General features: G+C 37.4%; 2 protein-coding genes and 1 long non-coding RNA gene across 9 annotated transcripts in view; 1 reads left to right on the forward strand and 2 right to left on the reverse strand.

Moving 5' to 3' along the window:
* Positions 1-15,661, reverse strand: part of LOC149134280 (uncharacterized) — an 880,637-nt gene that overhangs the window by 585,683 nt on the left and 279,293 nt on the right. The gene's annotated exons all lie outside the window — the stretch shown is intronic.
* The window catches only part of LOC149134287 (uncharacterized), a 227,343-nt gene that overhangs the window by 29,056 nt on the left and 182,626 nt on the right, over positions 1-15,661 (forward strand). The window contains exon 4 of one of the 3 annotated variants that reach the window (XM_089355976.1): positions 5,271-7,052. The exons of the other annotated variants lie outside the window; for them this stretch is intronic. Within the exon in view, the coding sequence (XP_089212102.1) occupies positions 5,271-5,273 (3 nt within the window). The 3' untranslated portion in view covers positions 5,274-7,052. Of the gene's footprint in view, positions 1-5,270; positions 7,053-15,661 lie in introns of those variants that run through there. 3 annotated transcript variants of the gene reach the window in all.
* Positions 1,277-15,661, reverse strand: part of LOC149134288 (uncharacterized) — a 38,057-nt gene continuing 23,672 nt past the window's right edge. Inside the window, exons 2-4 of one of the 2 annotated variants that reach the window (XR_016242794.1) lie at positions 11,302-11,537; positions 7,051-9,356; positions 1,277-4,750 (exon numbers count right to left, since the gene is read on the reverse strand). This is a non-coding gene — a long non-coding RNA (uncharacterized LOC149134288). Of the gene's footprint in view, positions 4,751-7,050; positions 9,357-11,301; positions 12,132-15,661 lie in introns of those variants that run through there. The other variant, XR_016242793.1, reaches the window with a different exon arrangement.

The raw sequence follows: 15,661 nt of genomic DNA on the forward strand, positions 1-15,661 counted from the left end.
CAAAATAATAATGATGATTAATAGTAGTATAAGATGTTATATTTTCGTGTGTGACTTTTGGCCCACCCTGTACCCAGAAATATGACCACCACCACAAAAAATAATAATTTTTTTTGCTATTGAAGTATCGAACGGGGTAGACAACTCTAGATATGTCTTGCTCTTATTTGACCTCCGTGAATTACAGCTTGTTTTTGCCAGATGGTAAGATGCATCTGTATACACACACACACATGTACATACATGCTGCTGCATACAGATAGAGAGATTTGAGTGCACACGGAATTACATTGTGTGTGCACGGTGCGAGATATATAAATTCTGTGCACAGATACTTGATTGCACATGTATATCTCTAGTCTTTAAACATATTTAAAGCTGTGGTCATGCTGGGGCACCACCGTTGCCTGTGCTACACTATTATTTGGAACCTCCTCTGATAGGTGGCATTTGGTCAATGAGAGAGTCTGATCACTGCTGCTCTCACCTGCCGTGAAGTAGTCTCATCTGGAACCCTTGGCAGGAAGAGACCCCGTTTTGTGTGTATATATATAAATCTTGTGTGATCTTAGTTATTGTCTGGTTGCTTGAGGAAGTCAATAACACTGAAACCTATCCAAGGTTGTCCCCCCCACTATTGCAATTTATTTTAATTTCTAAACCTTTTTTCTCATTTAATTTACCTTTGTTGGGTTCGTTCTCTTCAAATGAACCTTCATACTTAATTACTTCTTTTCTCGTTATGGATGTAACTTTTAATTGAAATCTCTTGTTTCTCTGTAATAAAAGTCAGTGGTAGTTTTAACTCTGGGGCAGTGTTCCAACCATGGCCATCTCGTCTTAGAGGGGAATATCTAGCATTTTAATGTATTGTTTTTTTTTTCATTCTTTATTCAAAGCAATTAGAACTGAAGGGTTGATTGGTCACTATATCTAGCGAGGGAGAGGTTAGTAGTTGTGGTGGGAGTAGTGTGAAGCACAGAAGCTGTTGTAACCATTAACAACTTGGATCATTACCATAGTAACTGGTTGTGGTGGTAGTAACAGCAGTTTGGGTTAGTGGATGTCTAAGTGCACCTTAGTAAGTGGTTGATGGAAGGTGACAGCAGAAGCAACTAGTGGTCAAGGGTCCTTTTTCTTCTTCCTCCCATCCACTCCATGCCAATCACTCCCCCCTTCTATCATGTATACATACCTCTTCCTTCTACCTTCATCATTTCAATTTCAACTCTATTTTGAGAGGGAAAAAAAAAAAAGTATTGACCCTCCCACTTACAGTGTTTGTCTTTTTTATTTGACTGGTGGGTCCACCTGCTGTGTGGTCCTGATCCCTTTCGTCTTTGGACAAAAGGATTCTAGCTGTAGTGAATTATTTTGACTGTGGCCATGTTGGAGCAAATCAACCCTGGGACTTCTGAAGCCTAGTACTTATTATTCTATTGGTCTCTTGTTAAACTGCTAAGTTATGGGGGACGTAAACACACCAACATTGGTTGTCAAGCGATGGGAAAGTGTCTTCTACTTATAGCCTCAGGCGAATTAAGGCCTGGAGGAAGCCTGTCGTATCTATGTGTATGTTTGTCTCTCCACCATCGCTTGGCAACCAATGTTGGTATGTTTAGCAAAAAGAGACGGTACTAGACTTACAAAGTGTATGTCCTGGGGTCGAATTGGTTTGACTGAAAACAAATAAAAGAATGTCTACATAGTCTTTTTTATCATCGAAAATATGTTTTTCTCGAATAAAAAAAATCATTTAAAGATGTTTTTTGTTGAATAAATAAAATAAAAACCACAAAAATTATGCAAAGAAGAAGAATCGACTGCAACAGGAAGAAGAAAACACGTCTTAATCCAGAAAATCCCATCGTGGGACGCGCGGAAGGTAATAATGTCAAATCGATAATGTTTATAGTATAACCAATAGGTGAGGAGTAGCTAAAAACAAAAAAAAACGACGCCATTATAAGGCCCCCCCCCCCTTAAAATTTTTTTCCGGGTTTTGACACTTTAGCGACATCAAATTCTCGAAAATCTTCTGGGGAACCGATGTCGCTAAAGTGTCAAAACCCGGAAAATTTTTTAAGGGGGGGGGGGGAGCCTATAAAATGGCGTTTTTTTTTTAAAACTTACTCTTCCCGTATTTTTCGATTTTCTGGTTATCGGAAAGACACCGGGTTTCCTACACATTTTTTATTATTTTTATTTTTATTTCCAGGTAATTAAATAATATTTTTAATTACGATAATTAAATAAATATTACATTTTGGAAATGCTTCGCTTGGGTCTTGTCGCGTTGGTTTCAAGGGAGGTAACTCTCTGCAATATCCATTCTGTTTGGTGGTCAAGAGATAAATAAGATAAAACTATATCTACGTTGTGATTTCGAATCCTGGCTTTGTCAGCTTTATTTTTCAAGTTTCTACAACATTTAAGTATGATAATTTAGTGTCTACAATGTCTAGTAATGTATGTGTATATATTATGAATCAAGTAGTAATGTGTGTATATTATGAACCTAGTGATCTATGTATGTGTATATATTATGAATCGAGTAATGTGTGTGTATATATTATGAATCAAGTAATGTATGTATGTGTATATATTATGAATCGAGTAATGTATGTGTATATGTTATGAATCGAGTAATGTGTGTGTATATATTATGAATCGAGTAATGTGTGTGCTTGTGTGTATATATTATGAATCTAGTAAGGTGTGTGTACATATTATGAATCGAGTAACGTGTGTGCATATATTATGAATCTAGTAATGTATGTGCTTGTGTGTATATATTATGAATCGAGTAATGTATGTATGTGTATATATTATGAATCGAGTAATGTATGTACTTGTGTGTACATATTATGAATGTAGTAATGTGTGTGTGTGTATATATTATGAATCGAGCAATGTATGTACTTGTGTGTATATATTATGAATCTAGTAATGTATGTGTATATATTTGTCAGCTTTATTTTTCAAGGTCAATAAAACAGTATGAAGCGAAAGTGACATATCGATTACAATTCAATCAACAGAAAATTAGCATGCATGTGGCTCAGTACTCCGCAGACACGTCTTCTTCACGTAATTTACAAAGAAATACAATGTGACAAGGCCGGTCCCTTTGAATTACAGGTGTAAGTGATTTTTGCCAGGTAAGTGGACTGGAGCACGGTGAAATTAATGTTTAAGTGGCTGTGTATTCCACAGACGTGTTCCCTGTGAACGGTTTTCGTCGAACGAATCAAACTTAATAAATTATCGAAAATAAAATAAAATGTCTGGTCCTGGGGTTGTAAACAAGTGATGGCGGATACAAATACTGACTGAAACCGGTCAAAGAAATAAGACAGAGAAAGAAATAAAGACCGCAAGGAGTGGATTTGGTAGGCGGAAACTGAAAGAAGCCCGTTGTATATATGTATGTGTGTGTATATGTTTGTGTGTCTGTTTGTCCCCACCTCCCAACATCGCTTGACAACCGATGCTGGTGTGTTTACGTCAACGTAAATTAGCGGTTTCGGCAAAAGAGACCGATAGAATAAGTACCAGGCTTACAAAGAGTAAGTCCTGCGGTCGATTTGACCGACTATAAAGGCGGTGCTCCAGCTTGGACGCAGTCAAATGACTGAAACAAGGAAAAGAGTAATTTTAACGAGTTCCTACCGCCATCTTCACCGCCATTGCTATGACAAACCAACAACAAACACCAGCGCCATCTATCTGTAACGTCTCTATTTTACTCTGGCTTCTCCGAGTTACTTCCCTTTGTTTCTCTGCGATCAGAATCTTTATTTCGCTGGACGAATGTGTTTTAGCTTCTAAGATCCTTCTGGGACCGATTATTAATTAAAAGACGAACATTGAGGGGTCAATGTAATTAACTACCCCCGCCCATGCGTATAATTGAAAGGATTACGGACTTTATTATTATTTTTAAAGGCAGAATCGTAAAGAATCGTTAGCACGCCGGACAAAGTGTTCAGTCCGTCTTTACGTTCTGAGTTCAAATTCCGCCGATGTCGACTGTTCCTTTCAACCTATAAGGGTTAGGGTAATTAAAACGCTAGGGGGTCAACATAATCGACTAGTCCCCTCCCTCAAAATATATGTATGTAAGTAGGTGTGTTTGTGTGTCTGTGTTTGTCCCCCCACCATCGCTTGACAATCGATGCTGGTGTGTTTACGTCCCCGTAACTTAGTGGTTTCGGCAAAAGAGAATAAGTATTAGGCTTACAAAGAATAAGTCCTGGGGTCGGTTTACTCGACTATAAAGGCGGTGCTCCAGCATGGCCGCAGTCAAATGAGTGAAACAAGCAAAGGGAGCTGGCTGAGTCGTTAGCACGTGTGGGCGAAATGTTTGGCAGCCGTTCGTTTGTCTTTATGTTTCGAGTTCAATTTCCAGAGGCCTCTCGTTCTTTCGGGGGTCGATAAAATAGGTGCCAGTTGACCACTGGAGTCCATGTAACCAACTAGTCCAACATTTTAGGCGTTCTACCCCCACAAGCCACATTCCTAGCGCTCCCCACCCCCATCTAACCATTACAAACATGCATACAATTCGTATAAATTAATTAAAGAAACTGTCCCTGTCAGATGACCGCACAGACCTATTATGGGGCCAACTGACCCCATAATGGTTTCTGTCAAATGATGTAAGATTAAAAGAAAAAATTCCTGAGGTTGATTCATTTGGTTGTAGAATTCTTCAAGGTGGTACTCCAGCATGGCCACGGGCTCGTGCCTAAAACAAGTGAAAGATAAAAGAAATACAGATTTCTAAGTGTCCGGAGATGCCTGTTCGTGGAATTGCAGTCTTACTTTCGGCTAATTACTCTTAATTGATTTAATTAAAATATATGTTCAGTAATTTCCTTAATTAAGATTTAAACAAACATTAAATAATTTAATGAGTAACAATATTATTATTATAGGTTGTGTGTGAGTAAAAGATGGGATGGTCACAACTGGAACGTCTGACTGGATCAGGAGTGACCTGGGGCTAAAGAACGACTACAGCCACTAATACTAACTGCTACGCTGTACATTAGATAATGTAGTTCTAGATACACTATGCCTGAATATAAGGTGGGGTGGTCACGACTGGAACATGTTTAATCGTAGGTCTGCCTGGATCAGGACTGACCTGGGGCTAAACAACAATAATTAATTAAAGAATACAATTAATTAATGAAATGAATCTTTCTGTTTCATCACTGTGTACTTTAAATTAATTAAAATGTTTCCGTTAATTATAATTACAGTAATCTTCACCATTTGGCCTCAGTTCAGTGACCTGGCAACATTTCTAGCACCCTGGACAAAATGCTTGGCTGCAGCCATGCTGGAGCACCACATTCAAAGGTTGAGTGTTTTATTTTTAAAGTTCAGTTCTTATTCTATCAGTTTTCTTCTGCCAAACCACTAAGTGATGGGGCCATAAACACACCAACACCGGCTGTGAAGTGGTGGCGGAGGACAAACACAGATGCAAAGAGAATCTGGAACTCGACTGAGGAAAGAAAACTCCGAATGACCCATCCTTGATTTCTTTGTATCATCTCTCTGGATGTTTTGCGTTCTTGTCCCTTTTTTGTATTTTACATATATATATATAATAATACAAAGGATATATATGCATGTATACACACATATATGTACATACTCACATTTACATGTGTATAGAGATGCATATCAGGGTACAGGACGTTAGAACAATGAACTACAGACAACGGAACGAACACATAAGAAAACAGAAAGCCACTTGGAATTATTCCTTCGTCAGCTGCCTCTATTCTAACTAGACGTTTCGAAGATATGGAGCCTGGTGTAGCCATCTGGTTTCACCAGTCCTCAGTCAAATCGTCCAACCCATGCTAGCATGGAAAGCGGACGTTAAACGACGATGATGGTGATTCACAAAAAGTATGGGGGTTTAGTTTACAAGTGATTTAAATGATTAGGTACACTAGATAAGTACTGTAACGGATTACTAGGGCTCCAGGGGTTATAGCCGGGACGGTATTTATGGACTCATTGCAGATTTCCAATGCATCGGATACATAACTTTTAAACCGGACACTAAACATTAAGGCAAGGCAAACATTTCAAGACATATACAATATTATTATTACAGGAAGAAATTCAAAATCTATATAAGATACAAATAAGGAAATAATTTTATTCTCAAATGCAGGATAAACGCTTGGGAATAGAGAAAGACTTTGACGTTTCGAGCCTACGCTCTTCAACTAAAATAAAATATATATATATATACACACACATACAAACTCCACAGGCTTTTTTCAGTGTCCGTCAACCAAATCCACTCACCAGGCTTTGGTTGGCCGAGGGCTATAGTAGAAGACACTTGCCCAAGGTGGCATGCAGTGGGACTGAACCCAGGACCATGTGGTTGGTTAGCAGGCTACGTACCACACAGCCACTCCTGCACCTATACATATGTATGTAGTTTATAGATTAGAGACAGGTAGTCTCAACATAGAATACACTTCATAGTGTTCAAGAGATTTCAACTTGAGCAGGAAGAGGAGTAAATGTAAGGAGAAGCAAGTTAGACATGTTGGTATACAAAAAATATACACATGTATGCAGATAAAAAGGTCCGACTTACACAGAATATAAATGGTATCAGGAATTAAAGGGGTTGACTAAGAGCTTTGAGAATCCAGCAGTTGTTTGTGGAGGAGGGGCTTGGTGGTCCAAAATAATGATTGTAACTTGATTCCATCATTGGGTAACACCAGCCTCTGTTTTCAGGGAAGAATTTTACATTTGGGGTGTTGACAGAATGCACTGTGCTTTTTTATTAACCACAAGGGGCCACAAAGAGGGGACAAACAAAGTATGTGGGGACATATAACATATGAAAAATGAATTTATACAAATGAGGATGAGACGTCCACCCTGGCCCCACTGCAGGGTGGTTATGTCTTTACAATTAATTTCATCGTTTATTGTCTATTTACAATTATATCCATTTTTTTTTCAAACAATTTTTTTCTCAATAAATTTTTGACTTACCATTTGATTGTCATGTTGTATTTCATCGTATTCTGGGGGAACGAGATATTTTTCCCCTCTGGCCCCAATGGGGTTTACTTCCAATGGAAACGATTCTTCATCTGATGATGATGATGACGACTGAGGAGACAACCCATCATTAGACTGTGGCCCTGCTGGAGCAGCGCCTTTAGTTGAACGAAGCGACCCCAGGACTTATTCTTTGTAAGCCTAGTACTTGTTCTATCAGTCTCTTTTGCCGAAACGTTAAGTTACGGGGATGCAAACACACCAGTATCGGTTGTCAAGCGATGGTGGAGGGACAAACAGACACGCATATATATATATATATACATACATACACAACAGGCTTCATTCAGTTTCCATCAACCAAATCCACTCACAAAGGCTTTGGTCGGCTTAAGGCTATAGCAGAAGACTCATGCCCAAGGTGCCATGCAGTGGGACTGAACCTGGTAGCATGAGGTTGGAAAGCAAGCTTCTTACCACACAGCCACTCTTATATGATATATATATATATATATATATACAACATTTAAGTATGATAATTTAGTTTCTACAACATTTAAGTATGATAATTTAGTGTCTACAATGTCTAGTAATGTATGTGTATATATTATGAATCAAGTAGTAATGTGTGTATATTATGAACCTAGTGATCTATGTATGTGTATATATTATGAATCGAGTAATGTGTGTGTATATATTATGAATCGAGTAATGTGTGTGTATATATTATGAATCAAGTAATGTATGTATGTGTATATATTATGAATCGAGTAATGTATGTGTATATGTTATGAATCGAGTAATGTATGTGTATATATTATGAATAGCGTAATATATGTGTATATATTATGAATCGAGTAATGTGTGTGTGTATATATTATGAGTCAAGTAGTGTGTGTGTATATATTATGAGTCAAGTAATGTGTGTGTATATATTATGAATTGAGTAATGTATGTATGTGTATATATTATGAATCGAGTAAGGTGTGTGTATATATTATGAATCGAGTAATGGGTGTGTATATATTATGAATCAAGTAGTAATGTGTGTATATTATGAACCTAGTGATCTATGTGTGTGTATATATTATGAATCGAGTAATGTATGTGTATATATTATGAATCTAGTAAGGTGTGTGTATATATTATGAATGGAGTAATGTATGTACTTGTGTGTATATATTATGAATGTAGTAATGTGTGTGTGTGTATATATTATGAATCTAGTAATGTGTGTGTATATATTATGAATCTAGTAGTGTATGTATATTATGAATCTAGTAAGGTGTGTATATATTATGAATCGAGTAATGTATGTGCTTGTATGTATATATTATGAATCGAGTAATGTATGTATGTGTATATATTATGAATCGAGTAATGTATGTGCTTGTATGTATATATTATGAATCGAGTAATGTATGTATGTGTATATATTATGAATCTAGTAATGTGTGTGTGTGTGTATATATATTATGAATCGAGTAATGTATGTATGTGTATATATTATGAATCTAGTAATGTGTGTGTGTGTGTGCGTATATATTATGAATCGAGTAATGTGTGTGTGTGTATATATTATGAATCTAGTAGTGTGTGTGTGTGTATATATATTATGAATCGAGTAATGTATGTATGTGTATATATTATGAATCGAGTAATGTGTGTGCTTGTGTGTATATATTATGAATCGAGTAATGTATGTATGTGTATATATTATGAATCGAGTAATGTGTGTGCTTGTGTGTATATATTATGAATCGAGTAATGTGTGTGCTTGTGTGTATATATTATGAATCGAGTAATGTATGTATATATATTATGAATCGAGTAATGTATGTATATGTGTATATTATGAACCTAGTAATGTGTGTATATATTATGAATCGCGTAATGTATGTGCATATATTATGAATCGAGTAATGTGTGTGTGTGTGTATATACTATGAATCAAGTAATGTGTGTGTATATATTATGAATTGAGTAATGTATGTATATGTGTATATTATGAACCTAGTAATGTGTGTTTATATTATGAATCGAGTAATGTATGTATGTGCATATATTTTGAATCTAGTAAAGTATGTGCTTGTGTGTATATATTATGAATCTAGTAATGTGTGTGTGTGTGTATATAAGAGTTTGCCTACCTTTCCATGTCATCCTCATCACCTCTTCTTCCACAGGCTCATGGGTTGGATAGGTTTGTCTGAAGCAGTGTTGTATAATCCGAGATCCCTCGTATCACTTACCCCTTTTTCACAACACATGACAGAAACACTGCAACAACTTTGAAACTTGATTGAAAAAACAAAGGCCAGTCTTTAAGTGTACACTATACCGAATTATGGAAGAGAATATTCTATGTTGGGGTGGGGGCAGGATAGGAAAATGTGGATTTAACGTTTGAGGAGAAATTTGCTAATTTAATGAAACAAATCTAATCTAGCAAAACCAAAATATATTTTAATTAAAATGTATACATAGGCTCTTGCTAAGCTTTCTGACCAGAATAGCCTGGTACTTATTTTGTGTCTTTCATGAGGATGTAAATACCAACACAGACGCACATATATCTGCAGTGGGACTGAATGGTTGGCAAGCAAACTTCTCTATCACGTAACCACACCTGTCAATGCTTCAAGAAAACCTTACTGTATTATTATTACTTCAATCATTTGGCTTGTATTCCGTACATTAGCCTATGCCCCACATCGTACGACACCGGGTACTGGAGTGGAACCAGCAATGAGCCCCACATCGTACAACACCGGGTACTGGAGTGGAACCAGCAATGAGCCTCACTGTTGGTTATGTGTTGCACTTTACAGAGGCCTATTTCTTTTAATGTACAGTAATAGCTTAGTTGTATACTGTCAAGGACTCACCAAGTGTGACAACCAACAACACCCCAAAACCATCAGTTATTAGGCTCACCTAAAGTAACCTAGATTTTCAGTTGGTGATAGTAGCACTGACTGTTGCTAATCTAGATCTATCAATAATTATTCAGTACAACAGTAATTATAAAAGCATATCAGATATACAACTAAGCTATCAGAGAACTGAATTAGTTATGAAGCTGCTGCAATTGATGAAATGGTTGACTAAACTGAAAGGTATAATGAATAAACATTCCAATTGGTCAAAACAACAGGGCCCTAAATGGTATGCACGAATAAAAGGTGGTAAAAGCTAAAAGGGTAACACGAGTCGAACAAAGAAAAATATATGCATTTCAAAGGTCAATAATTAAATTTAGATAAAAGAAAATTTGCTACAGATTCAATTCAAGATCACAGCTCAGGTGGGCCTCTGAAGAGAAAAACCCATCATTACGAAAAGGGAGCACATAAGAGAATATTAAGGTGTTTGGCCCAAAACATTTACAAATCAAGTACGATTCCCTTAAGCATAATCTACATCTGTTTAAATTAGCAGAATATCCACCAATTGATTACACAAACACAATATAAAACATCTACAGGATTTTTAACATTGGACAAATGCAGCGATTGAAGAGAAAATAAACAAGTTTTTATAGTCAGAGAAGAAGAGACATTGAAAGTTCCAAGTAGGCAATGTGTTATTACTGATTGAAAAAGCTACAAAAAAAAAAAAGGACACTTTGGTGAGGCAATAGACCCATTGGGGACAGAGATAGATTTTTATGGACATTTGTCACCTGTGGTGGATTTATGAAACAGTAGATCCACAGTTTACTTAACAAAGATAATCCAATGATAAGCTTGATGCCAGACACATTTAAATGATACTACTCGGAAGTGATGTTCAGTAGTAGCCATTACATCCTCATATTCATTCGTTCTATGTTTTTACCCCCACTTGTCTGTACGAGATGTAATGGGCGATAAATGACATTTCATTGCTCCTTCGGTTCGTTGGAGCAAAGTTTTCTTTCCAAAAATATTTATTACATTTGCTTTGTTCTCTTGGCTTGTCCGGAAAGTTCGTGCCGATTTATAGTGGCTTAATCTTCGACTTAGGATATGTTCAAGTTAAAAGATGGAGATTCGCAAAATTGTAATGACCGGCACGAACTTTGCGGACAACCCAATATTTGCCAATGAATGTCAATATACATACGTATATATGGCCGGGTGTTCACATTAAACCAAAAGTTAAGACTCTTGTGTCAATTTGTTCGTGTAAAACGCATTAAAAGGCGATGGTAAAAGACAATGGGTATAAAAAGAAAAAAAGATTCTATTCTTTGCCTACCTTGTTGCAGCCTTAATTCTTCATCGGTTTCAATTACGTTACTTCAGTCAGAGAGGGTCGATTCTGGAATGGCTTTACATGTATCAATTACAGACATCGATTCGTAAACACTCAATCAGTAAAGCTAGCTGTATTTCTTCAGCCGCAGGTATTTCGTACGAAATGTATGTTTATTTTGTTTTTTTTTAAATTAATTTGCTACAGATTCAATTCAAGATCACAGCTCAGGTGGGCCTCTGAAGAGAAAAACCCATCATTACGAAAAGGGAGCACATAAGAGAATATTAAGGTGTTTGGCAAAAAACATTTACAAATCAAGTACGATTCCCTTAAGCATAATCTACATCTGTTTAAATTAGCATTAAAGTGTGTGTGTAGTGGAGGGGGGCTTTGGATAGGCCTAACCATTCAATGGTATAGCTCATATTCCTCCTCTTCAAATCATGAATATAATATGCCAATGCAGTAGAATTGGAGTATTTGGCATTCGAAAATGAGCTCATGTGGACCCGATATCTCCTTTTAAATTCAATAGTGCTGCCAATATATCCCCTAACCAAATTATTCTCCTCTCTAACACTACTACATTTACTGAGATTTTTTTTTTTTTTTATTAAGCAAAAACCCCTTAAGAGGACATAAGTTTCGGGGTCCTTGCATATTTAATGAGGTCTACATTTTCTCCTACAGAAGCATTCCTAAGCGCTGAATCATCAATGCCTGCCCCAGTGACACCTGAGCACTTCCAGCTGCAGTCCTATTTTTATTTTTGTTCTTTGAGGCATGAAAAGAGCACCATGCGAATGTGGTCGATGCCAGTAGCCCCTGACTGGCTCCAGATGAAGGACAAGGAATAGATAGAGAAAGGAAACCAAGAACTCTAGAGAAAAGAACAGAGTGATACACAAATGCCCACACACCAGAATTACACTAATCAGTCTAGAATCCCCAACCAAACATAAAGCCCAGTAACTCCAACAACAGAATATCCACCAATTGATTACACACACACAATATAAAACATCTACAGGATTTTTAACATTGGACAAATGCAGCGATTGAAGAGAAAATAAACAAGTTTTTTATAGTCAGAGAAGAAGAGACATTGAAAGTTCCAAGTAGGCAATGTGTTATTACTGATTGAAAAAGCTACAAAAAAAAAAAAAAAGGACACTTTGGTGAGGCAATAGACCCATTGGGGACAGAGATAGATTATTATGGACATTTGTCACCTGTGGTGGATTTATGAAACAGTAGATCCACAGTTTACTTAACAAAGATAATAGAATGATAAGCTTGATGCCAGACACATTTAAATGATACTACTCGGAAGTGATGTTCAGTAGTAGCCATTACATCCTCATATTCATTCGTTCTATGGTTTTACCCCCACTTGTCTGTACGAGATGTAATGGGCGATAAATGACATTTCATTGCTCCTTCGGTTCGTTGGAGCAAAGTTTTCTTTCCAAAAATATTTATTACATTTGCTTTGTTCTATTGGCTTGTCTGGAAAGTTCGTGCCGATTTATAGTGGCTTAATCTTCGACTTAGGATATGTTCAAGTTAAAAGATGGAGATTCGCAAAATTGTAATGACCGGCACGAACTTTGCGGACAACCCAATATTTGCCAATGAATGTCAATATACATACGTATATATGGCCGGGTGATCATTGCCAGAGCAGCTGTCTGGCTTCCGTGCTAGTGGCCCGTAAATAGCACCATTTGAGCGTGATCGTTACCAGCGTCGCCTTAGTGGCACGTTAGAAAATCATTCGAGCGAGATTGTTGCCAGTGCCACCGGACTGGCTCGTGTGCAGGTGGCACGTAAAAGACACCATTTTGAGCGTGGCCGTTGCCAGTACCGCCTGACTGGCCTTCGTGCTGGTGACACGTAGAAACACCAACTACACTCTCGGAGTGATTGGCGTTAGGAAGGGCACCCAGCTGTAGAAACTCTGCCAAATCAGATTGGAGCCTGGTGTAGCCATCTGGTTTCACTAGTCCTCAGTCAAATCGCCCAACCCATGCTAGCATGGAAAGCGGACATTAAACGATGATGATGACGAATGTGTATTATATATATACTGTGACAATTATAAGGGTAGAAAATTTGGAAAAATTTTCATACCAGTGGCAAGCATGAGTAATAAAAGTCAATAAAGAAACATATTTTCAAATATAAGACTGTATAAGTATTTATACACAGAGAGGTTAACTATAAATAACTTTTGCTTTCATTCTCTTTGGAATTACCTTTTTTTTCGTGGTTTGGCTTTGGCCCCGCTTTCTTGCATGTAAGGCATCCTGCCAAGGGTCACCTCTCTGTGTACAAATACTTATACACTCTTATATATGTAACTGCCCGAAATGGTCGTGACTTCTGGAACTTGACTGAGGAAAGAAAGCCACGAATGACCCATCCTCTTTGGCCTGTCCTTCTAATTGTTGTTTCTCTTGTCCGCCTTTCAATCATCCATCTGTCCAGATGTTTTAATGCCCTCTCTTCTCTATTGCATTTTTGTTCCATATATATATGTGTGTGTGTGTGTGCAGGAGTGGCTGTGTGGTAAGTAACTTGTTTACCAACCACATGGTCCCGGGTTCAGTCCCACTGCGTAGTACCTTGGGCAAGTGTCTTCTACTATGGCTTCGAGCCAACCAAAGCCTTGTGAGTGAATTTGATAGACGGAAACTGAAAGAAGCCCGTAGTATATGTGTATGTGTTTTTGCGTCCTCGTAATTTAGAGGTTCGGTAAAAGAGACTGATAGAATAAGTCGTGGGGTCGATTAGCTCGACTAAAGGCGGTGCTCCAGTATGGCCGCAGTGAAGTGATTGAAACAAGTAAAAGAGTATATATACAAGTAAAAGAGTATATATATATATATGTACTCTTTGAAAATACACCTGAATCTCAAAACGTGTGGTCGTTTGTAAATTTTGTAATAGATGTGTGGTAAGTAGCTTGCTAACAAACCACGTGGTTCGGGGTTCAGTCCCACTGCGTGGCATCTTGGGCAAGTGTTTTCTACTATAGCCTCAGGCCGACCAAAGCCTTCGTCTTTCTGGAGTAGTTCTAATGCGACTGAAATTCTATGAGAATGTTTGACTTCGTGGCCATAGAAACGGAAATTAAGAGGACAAAACGCTTTACGTTCTGAGTTCTATTTAGACGGAGCGGGGAAAGATACGTAAACTGAATTAAATTAGTAGGAAAAATCTTACATAACGCAATGATTAGGTATATTAGGAAACCAGTATGCTTTTCAATCTCTTTAACAACTCCCAACAATGACTTTTATTACTTTTATTCCCACCTCAGTTCATCTAATTGCATATATCTAGCGTTACTTTTCATAAAAAGACTTTACGTTTGTTTTTCTTTTTATATTTCCAAGTGTGTGTTTCTATTTTGTGCCATATTTCTATTATATTTCACTACACGTGAGAATGAAAATGCCATAAACACTAAACTCTACAGTTAAAAGTCTCAACGAAGAGACTCTTAAGGAACTGAGAGAGATGAACACGAATTTGAGACTTTTGATTAGCAACACTGATGAACTCACTCGCTCCACACAAGAGGAAAAGAAGAGAAAGAACAATCCCTGCAACAGCTCAATCAACATTTGTCCAAATTATGCACCACTCTTCATTCTTTACCACATAATAATTGCTTAAATGAAAATCCACCTACAGATGATACACAAGATAGAAGCCCATCCCCCTCCACTATCAATTAAAAACCGCATTATACACATATAGAATGAAAAACTTAAAGCCAGAAAGGTTTCTTTCTGAAACATCATCAAAAACAAGCACAAGGCAGAAATTTATGAACACTGGTTAAATTCTGCCTCATAAACTCCAAATTAAACGTATTCCAAACGAACAGGACCAACAAAGACAATTAAGGGAGAAACTAACACTTGGAAAACATGAAGACAGAAATAGAAGTGCTTAAGCTTAGAGCGCTGAGCAATGAAGAAAAATTGAAGAACATAGATGAGGAAATCTACAACGAATTAAAGAAACATTGAGATGGTCAACGCTTGGAAAGTGTCTTTAAACTGTGGCAAACAACTTGTGAAGCTGAAGAAACAAACTCGCTACAAGGCTGGCAAAGACAAAGCAATTTGTTTATTAACTACGAAACACAGTTCATCGTAGAATAGGCATCGGATAAGCCCTTGCTGCAGGAAAATAAAGCAAAAACATACACAGAAATGAACCCAGGCTTATCGAACACAAACCAGAGACGGACAAGGGGAGGCAACTCCACCGACCTTACATCCCCAAATAACTTAGAAACAACAATCAGGAATTCAGCCGACAACAGAGAATCTGGACGGAATCT

Source organism: Octopus bimaculoides, chromosome 8 (assembly GCF_046866305.1).
Source record: "Octopus bimaculoides isolate indiv1 chromosome 8, ASM4686630v1, whole genome shotgun sequence".
Lineage (NCBI taxonomy): Eukaryota > Metazoa > Mollusca > Cephalopoda > Octopoda > Octopodidae > Octopus > Octopus bimaculoides.